Here is a 20,211-nt window from a genome sequence, read left to right on the forward strand (position 1 = left end):
ATTGGGAGCACAGATCACGGTAGAAGAAGTGGTGAAAGGAATTAGGAACATGCAGACGGGAAAGGCCCCGGGACCGGACGGATTCCCAGTTGAATTTTACAGAAAATATTTGGACTTGCTCGCCCCGCTACTGACGAGGACCTTCAACGAGGCAAAGGAAAGGGGACAACTGCCCCCGACTATGTCAGAAGCAACGATATCGCTTCTTTTAAAGAAGGAAAAGGATCCGCTACAATGCGGGTCCTACAGACCAATCTCCCTCCTCAATGTAGATGCCAAGGTCTTGGCCAAGGTAATGGCAATGAGAATAGAGGAATGTGTCCCGGGGGTGGTTCATGAGGACCAAACTGGGTTTGTGAAGGGGAGACAGCTGAACACGAACATACGGAGGTTGTTAGGGGTAATGATGATGGCCCCACCAGAGGGTGAAACGGAGATAGTAGTGGCGATGGATGCCGAGAAAGCATTTGATAGAGTGGAGTGGGATTATCTGTGGGAGGTGTTGAGGAGATTTGGGTTCGGAGAGGGGTATGTTAGATGGGTGCAGCTGTTGTATAGGGCCCCAGTGGCGAGTGTGGTCACGAATGGACGGGGATCGGCATATTTTCGGCTTCATAGAGGGACAAGGCAGGGATGTCCTCTGTCCCCATTACTGTTTGCACTGGCGATTGAGCCCCTGGCGATAGCGCTGAGAGGTTCCAAGGGATGGAGGGGAATACTTAGGGGAGGAGAAGAACACCGGGTATCTTTATATGCGGATGATCTGCTACTATATGTGGCGGATCCAGCGGAGGGGATGCCAGAAATAATGCGGATACTTGGGGAGTTTGGGGATTTTTCAGGGTATAAATTGAACATGGGGAAGAGTGAGCTGTTTGTGGTGCATCCAGGGGAGCAGAGTAGAGAAATAGAAGACCTACCGTTGAGGAAGGTAACAAGAGACTTTCGTTACCTGGGGATCCAGATAGCTAAGAATTGGGGCACATTGCACAGGCTAAATTTGACGCGGTTGGTGGAACAGATGGAGGAAGATTTCAAGAGATGGGATATGGTAGCATTGTCAATGGCAGGGAGGGTGCAGGCGGTTAAGATGGTGGTCCTCCCGAGATTCCTTTTTGTGTTTCAGTGTCTCCCGGTGGTGATCACGAAGGCTTTTTTCAAAAGGATAGAAAAGAGTATCATGGGTTTTGTTTGGGCCGGGAAGACTCCGAGAGTGAGGAAGGGATTCTTACAGCGTAGTAGGGATAGGGGGGGGCTGGCGCTACCGAGCCTAAGTGAGTATTATTGGGCCGCTAATATTTCAATGGTGAGTAAGTGGATGGGAGAGGAGGAAGGAGCGGCGTGGAAGAGATTAGAGAGGGCGTCCTGTAGGGGGACCAGCCTGCAGGCTATGGTGACAGCCCCATTGCCGTTCTCACCAAGGAACTATACCACGAGTCCGGTGGTGGTAGCTACACTGAAGATTTGGGGACAGTGGAGACGACATAGGGGAAAGACCGGAGCACTGGGGGGGTCCCCGATAAGAAACAACCATAGGTTTGCCCCGGGGGGAATGGATGGGGGATATGGAATGTGGCAAAGAGCAGGTATAACGCAATTGAAAGATCTATTTGTGGATGGGAAGTTTGCGAGTCTGGGAGCGCTGACCGAGAAATATGGGTTGCCCCAAGGGAATGCATTCAGGTACATGCAATTGAGGGCTTTTGCGAGGCAACAGGTGAGGGAATTCCCGCAGCTCCCGACACAAGAGGTGCAGGACAGAGTCATCTCAAAGAAATGGGTGGGGGACGGTAAGGTGTCGGATATATATAGGGAAATGAGAGACGAAGGGGAGACTATGATGGACGAACTAAAAGGGAAATGGGAAGAAGAGCTAGGGGAGGAGATTGAGGAGGGGATGTGGGCAGATGCCCTAAACAGGGTAAACTCGTCGTCCTCGTGCGCCAGGCTAAGCCTGATTCAGTTTAAGGTATTACACAGGGCACATATGACTGGAACACGGCTCAGTAAATTTTTTGGGGTGGAGGATAGGTGTGCGAGGTGCTCGAGAAGCCCAGCGAATCATACCCATATGTTTTGGTCATGCCCGGCACTACAGGGGTTTTGGATGGGGGTGACAAAGGTGCTTTCGAAAGTAGTAGGAGTCCGGGTCGAACCAAGCTGGGGGTTGGCTATATTTGGGGTTGCACAAGAGCCGGGAGTGCAGGAGGCGAAAGAGGCCGATGTTTTGGCCTTTGCGTCCCTAGTAGCCCGGCGCAGAATATTGCTAATGTGGAAAGAAGCCAAGCCCCCGGGGGTGGAGACCTGGATAAATGATATGGCGGGGTTCATAAAGTTAGAGCGGATTAAGTTCGTCCTAAGGGGGTCGGCTCAAGGGTTTACTAGGCGGTGGCAACCGTTCGTCGAATATCTTGCGGAAAGATAGATAGGGGAGAACAAAGAAGGCAGCAGCAGCGGCCCAGGACTTGGGGGGGGGGGGGGGGGGGGGGAGGGATGGGGGGGGGATGGGGGGGGGGGTGTGGCCTGAGACAAGACAGTTGCCAATTAGGGCTAGTTTTTATTTTTTTGTTATTTAATATTTATTTATTTGTTGTTGTTTTTGTTTAAATTTAAAAAGGTAATTATTATCTGTATTGTTACAATGTTGTGTAAAGGATGCACAATGTACTGTGTTGGTTGACCAAAAATTTTCAATAAAATATTATTTAAAAAAAAAAATGAAAGCCAACAGACCATAATACTCCTCCGGCAGTGAGTTCCAGGCTCCCACCACCCACTGTGTAAAAAGACTTGCCTCATACATCTCCTGTAAACCTTGTCCCTCACATCTTAAACCTATGCCCCCTAGTAATTGACTTCCACCCTGGGAAAAAGCCTCTGACTATCCACTCTGTCTATGCCCCTCATAATTTTGTAGACCTCTATCAGGTCGCCCCTCAACCTCTGTCGTACCAGTGAGCCAAGCCAAGTTCTCCAACCTCTCCTCATAGCTAATGCCCTCCATACCAGGCAACATCCTGGTAAATCTCTTCTGCACCCTCTCCAAAGCCTCCACATCCTTCTGTTGGGGGCGACCAGAATTGAACACTATACTCCAAGTGTGGCCTAACTAAGGTTCTGTACAGCTGCAACATGACTTGCCAATTCTTATACTCAATGCCCCGGCCAATGAAGGCAAGCATGCCGTATGCCTTCTTGACTACCTTCTCCACCTGTGCTGCCCCTTTCAGTGACCTGTGTACCTGTACACCCATTTAGATATATCACAAACAATAAGAGACCTAGCTCTGATCCCTGTTGTGCACCACTGGACACCGACTTCCAGTCACACAACCAGCCTTCTACCACCACCCTCTGTCTTCTACCACTAAGCCAGTTTTGGATCCAACTGGCCAAGTTACCCTGGATCCCATGTGCTTTAACCTTCTTTAACAGTCTGCCATGTGGGACCATGGTCAAAGGCTTTGCTGAAATCCATAAAAATGACATCAACTGCACACCCTTACTTAGTCATGTGCCACAAAATTCAATCAAATTTGTTAGGCATGATCTCCCTCTGAGAAAGCCATGCTGACTATCCCTGATCAAACCTTGCCTCTCCTAGTGGAGATTAATTCTCTCCTTCAGAATTTTCTCCAATAATTTCCCGACCACTAATGTGAGACTCACTGGTCTATAATTCCCTGGTTTACCTCCACCACCCTTGGAAAGTGGAGCCACATTAGCTATCCTTCAATCCTCTGGCATCTCCCCTGTGGCCGGAGAGGAATTAAAAATTTGGGTCAGAGCTCCTGTAGTTTCCCCCCTGGCCTCCCACAGCAGCCTGGGATATAAGATATAACTCACCTGGACCTGGGGATTTGTCCACTTTTAAGCCGCCAAAACCTCCAATATCTTTCTCCTCACTCCCTATGGCAAACTGTTTAAATTCTGTGCCGACATCTCCTCCTTATCCGAATGAAGACAGATGTCAAATACTTGTTTTAACACCTTACCGATGTCTTGTTCCACATGCATATCACCCCTTGCTCCCTAATGCTCCACTGGTTCCCTGGTTATCCGATTGTTTTGTATTTTCACACTTCCACCTGCACACAGTACCCTATGCATGGTTTCACCAAGCACTGTACCATTGTGACAAGAGTCTGCACTTTTATACTCCAGCTCTTTTGCAATTACTTGCTGTGCCTGCATGAACCTTTTAGATTAATGTTCAAAGACAGCCAGATCCCTGTGTACAGCAGCGTCCTGCAATCTCTGACCACTTGTATAATCTGCTTTTCTATTCTTCCTTGCAAAGCAGGCAGCATCATGTTTTCCTACATTATACTTAATCTATCCAATTTTTGTCCATTCAATTGAACTACATAGAACAGACAGTGCAGAAGGAGGCCATTCGGCCCATCGAGCCTGCACTGACCCACTTAAGGCCTCACTTCCACCCTATCCCCGTAACTCAATAACCCTTCCTAATTCTTTTGGTCACTAGGGGCAATTTATCATGGCCAATCCACCTAACCTGCACGCCTTTGGACTGTGGGAGGAAACCGGAGCACCCCGAGGAAACCCACGCAGACACGGGGAGAATGTGCAGACTCCACGGGGTGATCCAGCGGGGAATCGAACCTGGGATCCTGGCGCTGTGAAGCCACAGTGCTAGCCACTACCTACATCCCTTTGCAGATTTTTAAGTTTTATTCACAACTTGCTATGATACCGGCTTACTCACTCTTCCAACTTCTTCCATTGGGCAGGAGATACAAAAGTCTGAGAACACGCACGACCAGACTCAAAAACAGCTTCTTTCCCGCTGTTACCAGACTCCTAAACGACCCTTTTAAAGACTGACCTGATTAACACTACACCCCTGTATGCTCCACCCGATGCCGGTGTTATGTAGTTACATTATGTATCTTGTGTTGCCCTATTATGCATTTTCTTTTCTTTTCTTTTCATATACTTAATTGAGTATTGAGTATAAAATTGTCAAGTCATGTTGCAGCTGTATAGAACCTTAGTTAGGCCACACTTGGAGTATAGTTTTCAATTCTGGTCGCCACACTACCAGAAGGATGAGGAGGCTTTAGAGAGGGTGCAGAAGAGATTTACCAGGATGTTGCCTGGTATGGAGGGCATTAGCTATGAGGAGAGATTGAATAAAGTTGGTTTGCTCTCACTGGAACAACGGAGGTTGAGGGGAGACCTGATAGAGGTATACAAAATTATGAGGGGCATAGACAGAGTGGATAGTCAGAGGCTTTTCCCCAGGGTAGAGGGGTCAATTACTAGGGGGCATAGGTTTAAGGTGCGAGGGGCAAGGTTGAGAGGAGATATACGAGGTAAGTTTTTTACCCAGAGGGTAGTGGGTGCCTAGAACTCGCTGCCGGAGGAGGTGGTGGAAGCAGGGACGATCGTGACGTTTAAGGGGCACCTTGACAAATACATGAATAGGATGGGAATAAAAGGATGCGGATCCCGGAAGTGTAGAAAATTTTAGTTTAGACGGGCAGCATGGTCAGCGCAGGCTTGGAGGGCCGAAAGGCCTCTTCCTGTGCTGTACTTTTCTTTGATGTGAAGATGCCGGCGTTGGACTGGGGTGAGCACAGTACGAAGTCTTACAACACCCGGTTAAAGTCCAACAGGTTTGTTTCGATGTCATTAGCTTTCGGAGCGCTGCTCCTTCCTCAGGTGAATGAAGAGGTATGTTCCAGAAACACATATATAGACAAATTCAAAGATGCCAAACAATGCTTGGAATGTGACCATTAGCAGGTGATTAAATCTTTACAGATCCAGAGATGGGGTAACCCCAGGTTAAAGAGGTGTGAATTGCATCAAGCCAGGACAGTTGGTAGGATTTCGCAGGCCAGATGGTGGGGGATGAATGTAATGTGACATGAATCCCAGGTCCCGGTTGAGGCCGCACTCATGTGTGCGGAACTTGGCTATAAGTTTCTGCTCGGCGATTCTGCGTTGTTGCGCGTCCTGAAGGCCGCCTTGGAGAACGCTTACCCGGAGATCAGAGGCTGAATGCCCTTGACTGCTGAAGTGTTCGCCGACTGGAAGGGAACATTCCTGCCTGGTGATTGTTGCGCGATGTCCGTTCATTCGTTGTCGCAGCGTCTGCATGGTCTCGCCAATGTACCACGCTTCGGGACATCCTTTCCTGCAGCGTATGAGGTAGACAACGTTGGCCGAGTCGCACGAGTACGTACCACGTACCTGGTGGGTGGTGTTCTCGCGTGTAATAGTGGTATCCATGTCAATGATCTGGTACGTCTTGCAGAGATTGCCATGGCAGGGTTGTGTGGTGTCGTGGTCACTGTTCTGAAGACTGGGTAGTTTGCTGCAAACAATGGTTCATTTGAGGTTGTGCGGTTGTTTGAAGGCAAGTAGTGGGGGTGTGGGGATGACCTTGACAAGATGTTCATCGTCATCAATGACGTGTTGAAGGCTGTGAAGAAGATGACGTAGTTTCTCCGCTCCGGGGAAGTACTGGACGACGAAGGGTATTCTGTCGGTTGTGTCCCATGTTTGTCTCCTGAGGAGGTCGGTGCGGTTTTTCGCTGTGGCGCGTTGGAACTGTCGATCGATGAGTCGAGTGCCATATCCCGTTCGTACGAGGGCATCTTTCAACGTCTGTAGATGTCTGTTACGCTCCTCCTCGTCTGAGCAGATCCTGTGTATACGGAGCGCTTGTCCATAGGGGATGGCTTCTTTAATGTGTTTAGGGTGGAAGCTGGAGAAGTGGAGCATTGTGAGGTTATCCGTGGGTTTGTGGTAAAGCGACGTGCTGAGGTGACCATCCTTGATGGAGACGAGTGTGTCCAAGAATGCAACTGATTTTGGAGAGTAGTCCATGGTGAGTCTGATGGTTGGATGGAACTTATTAATGTCATCGTGTAGTCGTTTCAGTGATTCTTCGCTGTGGGTCCAAAGGAAAAAAATGTCATTGATGTATCTGGTGTATAACGTCGGTTGAAGGTCCTGTGCGGTGAGTAGGTCCTGTTCAAACTTGTGTATGAAGATGTTGGCGTATTGGGGTGCGAATTTGGTCCCCATGGCTGTTCCGTGCGTCTGGATGAAGAACTTGTAGTCGAAGGTGAAGACGTTGTGATCCAGAATGAAGCGGATGAGTTGCAGAATTGCGTCTGGAGATTGGCAGTTGTCGGTGTTGAGTACTGAGGCTGTTGCAGCAATGCCGTCGTCATGGGGGATGCTGGTGTAGAGTGCCGAGACGTCCATTGTGACGAGGAATGTTCCTGGTTCAACTGGTCCATGGGTGCTGAGTTTCTGTAGGAAGTCCGTCGTGTCGCGACAGAAGCTGGGCGTACCTTGTACGATGGGTTTCAAGATGCCCTCGATGTAGCCAGAAAGGTTCTCACATAATGTCCCATTGCCTGAAACGATAGGACGGCCTGGTGTGTTGGACTTATGTATTTTCGGGAGGCAGTAGAGATCTCCAATGCGGGGAGTACGTGGGATGAGAGCACGTAGGGTGCTCTGAAGATCTGGATCCAAGGTCTTGATCAGTCTGTTAAGTTGGCGGATGTGTTCCTTGGTCGGATCTGCGGGTAACTGTCTGTAGTGTTCTTGGTTGTTCAGTTGTCGGTATACTTCTTTGCAGTAGTCCGTTCTGTTCAGTACTGTTTTGTCTGCTGGTTTGATGACGATGCTGCGGTTGGTCTTGAGAGCGTGGATGGCATTGCGTTGTGCTTGGGTGACGTTCGGGGCTGTCTTGTGAATGCGACTGATGAATCTGGCATTGACGCGACTCCTGACGGCTTGAGCATACATGTCGAGTCTAAGGCAGCGGCCTTCCGGAGGGGTCCAATTCGACTATTTCCTCTTCGGTTGCCACACCGCAGATCTCTCGGTCTGTTGTTCCGGTTCATTGATAGTCTGCTTGGGTTCGCTGTTGGCCTCTTGGGGTCTGTGGAAGAATTCCCGGAGCCTCATTCTCCTGATGAATTCCTCCGTGTCTGCCGCGAGACTGATGGGGTCCATTTTGGTGGTGGTGCAGAAATTGAGCCCTCTGCTGAGGACTTCGATTTCGTCTGGTTGAAGGGTGTAGTCTGACAAGTTGACAATAGATTTCCCTGTATTGTTTTCTACTGTGGCACCGGGGGTGGCTTGGTTGCTGCCGGTGGTGATGCCAAGTTTCTCAAGCTTTCTGTTCTTGGTGTGCATATAGGTGGCATAGTATTGTTGTCTCATCTGTTTGGCGGTGTTCCGCAGCTGGTCTGCTGCATCCTGAGCACAAGTTGAGAATATGGCCTCTAACTTGGTTTCCAGGTTGCGTCGTCTGCTGTAGAGCTGGCGGACGAGGTGGTTGAGGAGCGTGAGAGAGGTGCGACGGCAGAGTCTCTCAGCGTAGTCTGTGTTGTAGGTCGACTTGAGTGGGATTGTGATCTGTAGCCCTTTCGGGATCTTGTCTGCTTTCTTGCATCTTTGTAGAAACTTAATGTCAGTGTCTATATGCGCGATCTTCCTGGAGATCCTCTTCACTTTGAGCCGGCAGTTTGCGGTGTCGATGGTAGCCATGATGTGGAGATGCCGGCGTTGGACTGGGGTGAGCACAGTACGAAGTCTTACAACACCAGGTTAAAGGTTGTAAATTCTATGATAAAGTCCAACAGGTTTGTTTCGATGCCACTAGCTTTCGGAGCGCTGCTCTTTCCTCAGGTGAATGAAGAGGTATGTTCCAGAAACACATATATAGACAAATTCAAAGATGCCAAACAATGCTTGGAATGCGACCATTAGCAGGTGATTAAATCTTTACAGATCCAGAGATGGGGTAACCCCAGGTTAAAGAGGTGTGAATTGCATCAAGCCAGGACAGTTGGTAGGATTTCGCAGGCCAGATGGTGGGGGATGAATGTAATGTGACATGAATCCCAGGTCCCGGTTGAGGCCGCACTCATGTGTGCGGAACTTGGCTATACGTTTCTGCTCGGCGATTCTGCGTTGTTGCGAGTCCTGAAGGCCGCCTTGGAGAACGCTTACCCGGAGATCAGAGGCTGAATGCCCTTGACTGCTGAAGTGTTCGCCGACTGGAAGGGAACATTCCTGCCTGGTGATTGTTGCGCGATGTCCGTTCATTCGTTGTCGCAGCATCTGCATGGTCTCGCCAATGTACCACGCTTCGGGACATCCTTTCCTGCAGCGTATGAGGTAGACAACGTTGGCCGAGTCGCATGAGTACGTCCTGCCAATCTCCAGACGCAATTCTGCAACTCATCCGCTTCATTCTGGATCACAACGTCTTCACCCTCGACTACAAGTTCTTCATCCAGACGCACGGACCAAATTCGCACCCCAATACGCCAACATCTTCATGCACAAGTTTGAACAGGACCTACTCACCGCACAGGACCTTCAACCGACGTTATGCACCAGATACATCGATGACATTTTTTTCCTTTGGACCCACGGCGAAGAATCACTGAAACGACTACACGATGACATTAATAAGTTCCATCCAACCATCAGACTCACCATGGACTACTCTCCAAAATCAGTTGCATTCTTGGACACACTCGTCCCCATCAAGGACGGTCACCTCAGCACGTCGCTTTACCGCAAACCCACGGATAACCTCATGATGCTCCACTTCTCCAGCTTCCACCCTAAACACATTAAAGAAGCCATCCCCTATGGACAAGCGCTCCGTATACACAGGATCTGCTCAGACGAGGAGGAGCGTAACAGACATCTACAGACGTTGAAAGATGCCCTCGTACGAATGGGATATGGCACTCGACTCATCGATCAACAGTTCCAACGCGCCACAGAGAAAAACCGCACCGACCTCCTCAGAAGACAAACATGGGACACAACCGACAGAATACCCTTCGTCGTCCAGTACTTCCCCGGAGCGGAGAAACTACGTCATCTTCTTCACAGCCTTCAACACGTCATTGATGACGATGAACATCTTGCCAAGGTCATCTCCACACCCCCACTACTTGCCTTCAAACAACCGCGCAACCTCAAACGAACCATTGTTTGCAGCAAACTACCCAGTCTTCAGAACAGTGACCACGACACCACACAACCCTGCCATGGCAATCTCTGCAAGACGTGCCAGATCATTGACATGGATACCACTATTACACGCGAGAACACCACCCACCAGGTACGTGGTACGTACTCGTGCGACTCGGCCAACGTTGTCTACCTCATACGCTGCAGGAAAGGATGTCCCGAAGCGTGGTACATTGGCGAGACCATGCAGACGCTGCGACAACGAATGAACGGACATCGCACAACAATCACCAGGCAGGAATGTTCCCTTCCAGTCGGCGAGCACTTCAGCAGTCAAGGGCATTCAGCCTCTGATCTCCGAGTAAGCGTTCTCCAAGGCGGCCTTCAGGACGCGCAACAACGCAGAATCGCCGAGCAGAAACTTATAGCCAAGTTCCGCACACATGAGTGCGGCCTCAACCGGGACCTGGGATTCATGTCGCTTTACATTCATCCCCCACCATCTGGCCTGCGAAATCCTACCAACTGTCTTGGCTTGACACAATTCACACCTCTTTAACCTGGGGTTACCCCATCTCTGGATCTGTAAAGATTTAATCACCTGCTAATGGTCGCATTCCAAGCATTGTTTGGCATCTTTGAATTTGTCTATATATATGTTTCTGGAACATACCTCTTCATTCACCTGGGGAAGGAGCAGCGCTCCGAAAGCTAGTGACATCGAAACAAACCTGTTGGACTTTAACCTGGTGTTGTAAGACTTCGTACTGTACTTTTCTTTGTTCTTTGTTCTTAATGACCTTTTGAGCTGCTCGCAGCAGAATACTTTTCACTGTACTTGGTACATGTGACAATAAACAAAATCCAAATTCCTATCCTTGTATTGTCAGCAGATTTATAGAACATAGAACATAGAACGATACAGCGCAGTACAGGCCCTTCGGCCCACGATGTTGCACCGAAACAAAAGCCATTTGCATAGAATACACTCGGTCCCTTCATCCAAGTCATTGATATAGATTGTAAATAGTTGAAGGTGCAGCACTAATCTCTGTAGAAATCCGCTTGTACTGTTTGCCAACCTGAAAATGACCCATTTATTCTAACTCCCTTTCATGTTCGTCAGCCAATCCTCTAAAATATCACCAAACATCTTGTGTTGTAACCTTTTATGTGGCATCTTGTCAAATGCCTTTTCAAAATCCAGATACAGTATATCTACTGGTTCTCCTTTTTCCTTCCTGCATATTGCATCCGCTGATAAATTTGTTAGATTTCCCTTTCATAAAACTAAATTTTAAAAAAAAATGTAGAGTACCAAATTAATTTTTTTCCAATTAAGGGGCAATTTAGTGTGGCTAATGCATCTAACCTGCACATCTTTGGATTGTGGGGTGAAACCCACGCAGACACTGGGAGAACGCCGTAGGCAGCAGTGCTAACCACTGCGCCACCGTGCCCTTCATAAAACTAAATTGACTGTCTTTGATTTTGTTCTGATTTTATAAATGTCCTACAGATACTTCCTTAACATTCTCCCAATGACAGATGTTCGGCTAACTTGTCTATAGTTTGCTGCTTTCTCTCTCCCTTATTTCTTGAACAGAGGTATTGCACTTGCAGTTTTCCAGTCCATTGGAACTTTTCCTGAACCTAAGGAATTGTTCTTGCAAATATTTTTGTTGGAGGTATTTTCAAATGTGTACAGAACAAAAAACACAAAGAACCACAACAAACCATCAACGGTATAATAACCCATCCAATGTCCATTTTACCCTGACCCTCCTATCCCCCTCCCTTTTTCCAGCTTAAGTCTCAACCCACCCCCCACCCCCCGAGTGAAGAGAAGAAAGAAAAAAAGAAGAAACGACCCCCACCTCCCCGGGCCACCGTTGATGTTTTAGTACACCCTAAAAAATCCGATGAACAGCTTCCACCTCGTGGGGAAGCCCTCGTCCAACCACCCAAAGATGAACTTAATCTTCTCTAAGTGGAGAAATTCCGCCAAGTCGTCTACCCATGTCCCCACCTTTAGCAGTTCCAAATTCCGCCAGCTCAACAACGTCCTCCTCTGGGCTAACAGGGAGGCAAAGGCCACTACATCAGCCCTCTCCCCACCTGTACTCCCGGGTTTTCCGACACACCAACTATTGCCACGTTAGAGCAAAGATGTGCGGGTTAGGTGAATTGGCCAATGATAAATTGCCCTTAATGTCCAAATTGCCCTTGGTGTTGGGTGGAAGTATTGAGTTTGGGTAGGGTGCTCTTTCCAAGAGCCGGTGCAGACTCAAAGGGCCGAATGGCCTCCTTCTGCACTGTAAATTCAATGATAATCTATGATTAATCTAGGACAAAGGTTCGGCACAACATCGTGGGCCGAAGGGCCTGTTCTGTGCTGTATTTTCTATGTTCTATGTTCTAGCTCTGTGCCACTCCCAGAATCTTTGACAGTATTTCCACAACCTCCTTCCAGAACCCCTCCAACCTCGGACAGACCCAGAACATGTGGGGATAGTTCGTCGGTCCCCGGCACACCGCCCACATCTATCCTCCACCCCAGGAAAAAACAACTCTTCCTGAACATTGTCATACATGCCCTGTGTGCACTACCTTAAACTGTAATTGGCTGAATCTTGCACACGACGAAGATGCATTCGTCCTGCACAGAGCCTCTTTCCAAAGCCCATCCTGCATCACCCCTCCCAGCTCCTCTTCCCACTTTTGCCCAATTTTCTTCAACTTCCTCCTTTTTGCTCAGTTCACATCTACATCTGAGACTGTTAGATCTCTTTGTTTCCACAGAGAGTCGAGTCCAGTTGTGAAATTTCAATGGCTTTATTCAGCACCCAAAGGTGCGGCACAGTTACACTTCTTTAGATGTTCCCAAGGCAAGAGAGACAGAGCTGTTGTGCGTTTAGTTCATATACCCTTGACGTCACTGGTCTTATCCTCATTGGTGCGTTAAAATTGCACTGCCAGGCCCTGTTTGGTCTTTACTGGGGCTGAGGTTGTCTCTTATTGGTGGTCGGGAGCACGTCTCCGGCGGCATGACATCAGACATCGGTGTCACGTGGGCCGCGGGACCATGTTGATTGGGCGCCAGAGGAGGGGGTGGCAGAGGCCATTCCACAGGGCAATGCTCCCCGACTTCCAGACCAAGGATCGGGCGCTGGCAGAGGAGAAGGTCAGGCTTCACCATCACCCCCAACAAAGATGGCTGTCGCTAACTGCGCATGTGGATGCTAACTGCGTATGCTCCATCAGAGACCTTGCCCTTCCTTAACTCGTCCTCTGACAAAAGCCTGTCCAGCAACCCCCGGGGCAGTAGCATTGGGAATGAGCCCATTTCCTTTCTCTAGAAGTCTTTAATCTGTAGGAACCTGAAAAAACACCTCTTCTAGCTCCGATAGGTCCACAAACTTCCCCTCACAACCAACAGGTCTCCAAAACACTTAATCAGTGCTGCCCCTGGAATCTCACGTCTAGCCCCGCTGGGGCAAATCTGTGGTTGCCACAAATCGGTGCCCCCATAGACATTTCCTCCATCCCAGAGTGCTGCAGGCACTGGTTCCATATCGCGGCAGAGACACCGACACCAAAGTCCTCAAAGTGGTTCCCTTACGCAAGGCCTCCTCCACCCATCCCCATACCGTCCCCTGTTCCACCACCCACTTTCGAACCATGGCAATGTTTGCTGCCCAATAGTAGTTCTCCAAGTTTGCTTGTGCCAGGCCTTCTCTCTGTCTATTTCTCTCCAGGAAGACCCTCCTTGTCTGGGGGGGAGGAGCTCAGAATCCTCTTGTTCACTTTCCTAATAAACGACTTGGGCAAGAAAATTGGGAGATTTTGAAACACGAATAGGAATTTCAGCAGGACTGTCATTTTCCCTGTCTGAACCCTCCCCACCAGCAACAGTGGCAACACATTCCACCTTCTAACGTCCTCCCTCATTCCTTCCACAAGTCCAATCTGCAGCTGAGCGCAGCTTCACGCCACTTGTATCCCTAGTTAGCGGAAACTCGCCCTATCAACCGAAATGGCAGCTTCCTCAGACCTCTCTCCTGGCCCGAGTGTTTATCGGGAACGCCTCACTTTTCTCAATATTGAGTTTATATCCTGAAAAGGTACTAAACAGTCTCAGGATCCCCATTATCCTGCCAAAGCATTCCACTGGGTTCGATATGTACAGTAGGAGGTCGTCAAAGCACTCGGGACCCAGATTCAATTCCGGCCATGGGTGATTGTCTGTGCGGAGTCTGCACATTCTCCCCGTGTCTGAGTGGGTTTCCTCCGGGTGCTCCGGTTTCATCCCACAGTCCAAAGACGTGCAAGTTCGGTGCATTGGCCAATTTAAATTGTCACTTAGTGTCAAAGGTTAGATAGGGTTATGGGGTTAGAGGGATGGGGCAGGGGAGTGCTCTTTCAGAGGATCGGTATCGACTCAGTGCGCTGAATGGCCTCCCTCTGCAGTGTTGGGGTTCTGCCACTGAGCTACTGAAACAAACGTTGCCCCTCCCAGGTGTGTTGTGTATCTGTAGCTCGGATTCCAGTTGACCAACTCTGAGCCAAAGTACCGCGAGCTGCAGGCACTTGCTGCATATGTGGCAGTGGTGGATCACATTGGTGTCCACCAACTCCCTTATCGCCTGCCCTATCTTCAATACTGTGTTTTATTAAACGAATGAAGACTTCAACTTTTGAAATATCACTCAAGGTTATTTGTAGTTAAATCAAGTAGTTTAACTAGCCAAGCTCTAAATTAATACTGAAATTGTATCTCACCAGTACTAGTTTAAACAACTGCCCCAATTTAGAGAAAACATTGAATTTTGTTTGCGCTGTCCTGGAATCGAAGGAATTCTGGATGGCCAAAAACAAAATTTTGCCGCCGCTTCTTTTAAAACCCGAGAAAGCCAGTTGCCAGGTTGAGGGGTTTTGTTGTCGCTTAGTCACATTAATTTCTGTAGTATTAATACTTTACTGAGATTGATTTATTTAATTTCCATTCTTGCTCAACCCATTAGTTCTGGAACCTTTCTTGTATTTTACTGTGAAGGCAGGTACAAAGTATTTGTTTAAAGTTTCTGCCAATTCCTATCCCTTATTCTGATTACACCTGTCTTTGCCGTAAACATTTATTCTTGCTAATCTCTTCCTATTTATATGGCTGCAGAAATGTTTCCAATCTGTTTTGATGTCTCGCGCTGCTTTACTCTCCTATTCTCTATTTTCTACCCTGATCAATTTTTCCTCCTTTGTTGAATTCTGAAATCATCCCATTCCTCAGGCTTGTAACTTTGTTAAGCAAAATTATCGAATGTTATCTAATGTTGTGTCTAACTCCTCTTGTAGGTCAAGGTTGATCCACTTCTTTGTGGGGTTTCTGTGCCTTAAAGGAATGTACATTGCAAATTATGAAGTAATTATTCAAATGCTTCATTACTTGTCCACCTCATATCTTTTCATAGAATCATCATAGAATTTGCAGTGCAGAAGGAGGCCATTCGGCCCATCGAGTCTGCACCGGCCCTTGGAAAGAGCACCCTACTTAAACCTACACCTCCACCCTATCCCCGTAACCCAGTAATCCCACCTTACCTTTTGGACACTAGGGACAATTTAGCATGGCCAATCCACCTAACCTGCACTTCTTTGGACAGTGGAAGGAAACCGGAGCACCCGGAGGAAATCCACAAAGACACGGGGAGAATGTGCAAACTATACACAGCCACCCAAGGACGGAATTGAACCCGGTTTCCTGGCTCTGAGAGGCAGCAGTGCTAACTACTGTGCCACCGTACTGCATTATCAAACTCCACATGAAAATCATATTATGGTTACTGTTTCCAAGAGGCCCCTTTACTACAAGGTTCTGAATGAATCCTTTCTCATTGCACATTGCTCAATCCAAAATAACTTCTTCCCTAGCTGGTAGCTGAACATTATGATTTAAAAATCTATCTTGTATAAATTCTATGAACTTATTCTCTGCACTATTACTGGAAATCTGGTTTACCCAGTCTATAATAAAGGTTAAAGTTCTCCATGATTACTGTCTTATCTCTGTTATATGCAGCTGTAATTAGCTGAATTATCTGATCGAGAGTACAACCACTGTTAGGAGGCTGTGAACAACTCCCACTAATGTTACTGTTTCTTAACTCCACCCAAATTAGTCCCACATCTTGATTTGCTGAGCCAACATCCTTTCTCACTACTATCTTTATCCTACCTTTTATTATCCTATCCTTTATTATCAGGATGTATTCCTATATCCTCTAAAGGTTATAAATGCTGGAATATTTTGTTTCCAACCTTGGACACTCTGCAACTATGTCTCTGCAATAACTAAATTAAATTGATTAATTCCGATCAGTGCTATTAATTTATCCAGTTTGTTGCAAGTGCTTTGCACATACAGTTTTCAAATTTCTCCAGACATTCCCTTAGTCATAAAGCATGTTGGGATGAAGTCAGAAAGTTGCTATGTCTGTTTCAGGTCAAACCTCAACAATTACACGGTTCTATTTCATATTTTTTTAAAGTTCTTTGTCCTCCTTTTCATCATGTTCTCCCCTTGGTTCTGTTCAGGTCAGACAGTCCTCCTCCCTCGTACATTAGGTGAGAGCTAGTCAGGCTCCAGTTGATTCTGTTTGAGAACTGGGTGTGTACCTGTTTGTATTTGCAAGTGAGAGAGAGCACATATTGAATGTAATATTGCTGCTCTTGCTAAGGTGCATGGTGTTGCAGTGCATAATAAATCTTCAATGCTATTGATGTGTACATATAAAATCTTATTCTATTCTTCTCTCCGACAGGCACTGATTCTCACTGGGGGACAGTTCCACACACACTGACTCTCACTGGGGGACAGTTCCACACACACTGACTCTCACTGGGGGACAGTTCCACTGGCTGCACTGCTTCCTACCTGGTTGTATGGAATATCTTGGCTATGGCGATAGATTCTCATAAATTTCCTCATTTGGGTGGCATTGTGGCACAGTGGTTAGCACTGCTACCTCACAGCATCTGGGACTTCGGTTAGCACTGCTGCATCAGCATCTGGGACACACGTTAGCACTGCTAACTCATGGCGTCTACGACCCCAATTAGCACTCGCAGCACCAGGGACCCGGGTTAGCACTACTGCTTCAGCGCCAGGGACCCCGGTTAGCACTGCTGTCTTACAGTGCCAAGGGCCCGGGTTAGCACTGCTGCCTCGCAGCGCCATGGACCCGGTTTAGCACTACTGCATCAGCGCCAGGGACCCCGGTTAGCACTGCTGCCCCACAACGTCAGGGACTTGGTTAACACTGTTGCCTCACAGCGCTAGGAACGTGGGTTAGCACTGCTGTCTCGCAGCGCTAGGGCCTTGGGTTGGCACTGCTGCCTCAGCGCCAGGATCCCTGATTAGCATTTCTGCCTCATAGCGGTGAGACCCCCAGTTAGCACTGCTGCCTCAGTGCCACAGACCTGGGTTAGCACTGCTGCCTCACAGCACCAGGTCCTAGGTTAGCACAGTTGCCTCACAGTGCCAAGGACACGGGTTAACACTGCTGCCTTGCAGCGCTAGGGACTCGGGTTAGCATTGCTGCCTCATAACGCCAGGGGCCCTGGTTCTATTCCGATCTCGTGTGACTTTGTGGAGCTTGCACGTTCTCCCCGTGTCTTCGTGGGTTTCCTCCGGGTGCTCCGGTTTCCTCCCACAGTCCAAAGATGTGCAGGTTAGGTGGATTTCTAAATTGACCCTTAGGATGGAGCTGCAGGAATAGGGCGGGGGATTGGACCGAGCGAGGGTAGTCTTCGAATGGCCGGTGATATGCCGAAAGGCCTCCTTCTGCACTATAGGGATTCTACGAAAGCAATGGTCAGTGTTTGTTTTATCATCAGTTGGAGAGTTATCAGGGGCAGAGGGAAGTAAGGCAATTGGGGATCTTGTGTTTAGTTTGTGTCTACAAAGTTTGCAGATTGGAAAATTGTTAACTCTCTTTGCACGGCACACAAGCTGCTTGCATCACTATTTCAAAATCCAAATCCTCAATGAAGAGTGATTGCAGGCAGAGCCAGTGGAAATGCAGATGAATGTGACTATGAACAATGTGGTTTACTATGTGGTTGCGGAGACATTGTTATTCTGGATTTCTAGCTACATCTGTTTGCTTATTTTGAAACTAATCCCAGCTTGCTTTGGCATGTTTTACTCTGTCTAACACACCTTCTGAGTGTTCCAAGGGGTGATGTAGTGGGAGCTTTACTCTGTATCTAACCCATTCTGTACCTGTCCTGGAGTGTTTGATGGGGTTAGTATCGAGGGAGCTTTATTCGATATCCAACTTGTGCTGTACCTGTCCTGGGTGTGTTTATAGAGGGGGCTTTACTCTGTAATTAGCCCCATGCTGTACCTGTCCTGGGAGTGTTTGATGGGGCAGTGTAGAGGGAGCTTTACTCTGTATCTAACCCTGTGCTGTACCTGTCCTGCGAATGTTTGAGGGGGTCAGTTTAGAGGGAGCTTTACTCTGTAATTAGCCCCATGCTGTACCTGTCCTGGGAGTGTTTGATGGGGGCAGTGTAGAGGGAGCTTTACTCTGTATCTAACCCTGTGCTGTACCTGTCCTGGGAATGTTTCATGAGGACAGTGTAGAGGGAACATTACTCTGTATCTAACCCTGTGTTGTAAATAATACCTGTCCTGGGAGTGTTTGATGGGGCAGTGTAGAGGGAGCTTTACTCTATCTAACCCCATGCTTTACCTGTCCTGGGAGTGTTTGATGGGGCAGTGTAGAGGGAGCTTTACTCTTTCTAACCCCATGCTGTACCTGTCCTGGGAGTGTTTGATGGGGCAGTGTAGAGGGAGATTTACTCTGTATCTGACCCTGTGCTGTACCTGTCCTGGGAGTGTTTGATGGGACAGTGCAGAGAGAGCTTTACTCTGTATCTAACCCCGTGCTGTACCTGTCCTGAGAGTGTTTGATGGGGCACTGTAGAGGGAGCTTTACTCTATCTAACCCCATGCTGTACCTGTCCTGGGAGTGTTTGATGGGGCAGTGTAGAGGGAGCTTTACTCTGTATCTAACCCCGTGCTGTACCTGTGCTGGGAGTGTTTGATGGGGACAGTGTAGAGGGAGCTTTACTCTGTATCTAACCCCGTGCTGTACCTGTCCTGGGAGTGTTTGATGGGGACAGTGTAGAGGGAGCTTTACTCTGTATCTAACCCTGTGCTGTACTTGTCCTGGGAATGTTTGATGGGGGCAGTGTAGAGGGAGATTGAATTTGTATCTAGATGTTTAATGTTCCATCACTATGATCTGTTAGAAATTGTCAAGAAAACCAAAAAAATGTAATATTGACATTGATTAATAGTATAATTAAAGTATATTAGTGTCATCGAAGAATGTAATGGAAAGAGAAATGGAATAGAACACAGCAGAAGGTAGTTGTAGCATACACTGCTGGCTTAGTTCTGTAATTATTTTGGAACTGAAAATGTCAAGTAGTGTGATGTTCCTTCACTCCCTTCCCCTGGTACTGAAATGGGATACAGACGGGCCCATTACTGGGCTTCTGAGAAGAAAATTGTTACTTGAAAACCATTAACCAGTTGTTGCCTTTTTTTAGGTAAAAGCCGGAAAAAAGGAGATGGCTTGAAACTGGAGAATGACCCACAAGAGGTACAGTGGATATAATCTGAACTGGAGCAGCTTGTGATCCTGATAGTGATGTATTAGATATTTTGTGCAGACACTGGCTCTAATATATTTACAAGCATTAGCTCCACATCCATTCCTGTCCACTAAACCTTACTTCTGGTTATCATATTTGTGTCACATTTTCCCAATTCATATTTCTAATCAAAACCATTTATGTAAATATGTTGCACTATAATTCCACCCATCTACCATTAGTGGCATCGCAGCAGCTCATTTTCACATCTTTCAGCTCCTCGCCCTACGTTATAGAGAATCTCTAATAATCTTCATTTTATTATTGTCACAAGTAGGCTTTCATTACACTGCTATGAAGTTACTGTGAAACTCCCCTAGTCGCCACACTCCGGTTCGGGTACACAGAGGGAGAATTCAGAATGATCAACCGTTGAATGGACGACAGTGGTGACAGAACCCTGCAAACATTTCACACTCAATTGGAAGTTGGTCAATCTGGTGGGATGGACTGAATAACCTTTCTCATCCCGAATTATCTTGAACGCTATCTATTGGT

The 20,211-nt window shown here is 47.8% G+C and overlaps 1 protein-coding gene across 2 annotated transcripts in view; it reads left to right on the plus strand.

Annotated features, from left to right (window-relative positions):
* The window catches only part of LOC140399018 (rab-like protein 6), a 202,136-nt gene that overhangs the window by 32,804 nt on the left and 149,121 nt on the right, over window positions 1-20,211 (plus strand). For both annotated transcript variants that reach the window (XM_072488074.1, XM_072488073.1), the window contains exon 4: window positions 19,609-19,661. In XM_072488074.1, coding sequence (XP_072344175.1) covers window positions 19,609-19,661 — 53 coding nt within the window. The remainder of the gene's footprint in view (window positions 1-19,608; window positions 19,662-20,211) is intronic.

Source organism: Scyliorhinus torazame, chromosome 22 (genome assembly GCF_047496885.1).
Source record: "Scyliorhinus torazame isolate Kashiwa2021f chromosome 22, sScyTor2.1, whole genome shotgun sequence".
NCBI classification, from domain to species: Eukaryota; Metazoa; Chordata; class Chondrichthyes; order Carcharhiniformes; family Scyliorhinidae; genus Scyliorhinus; species Scyliorhinus torazame.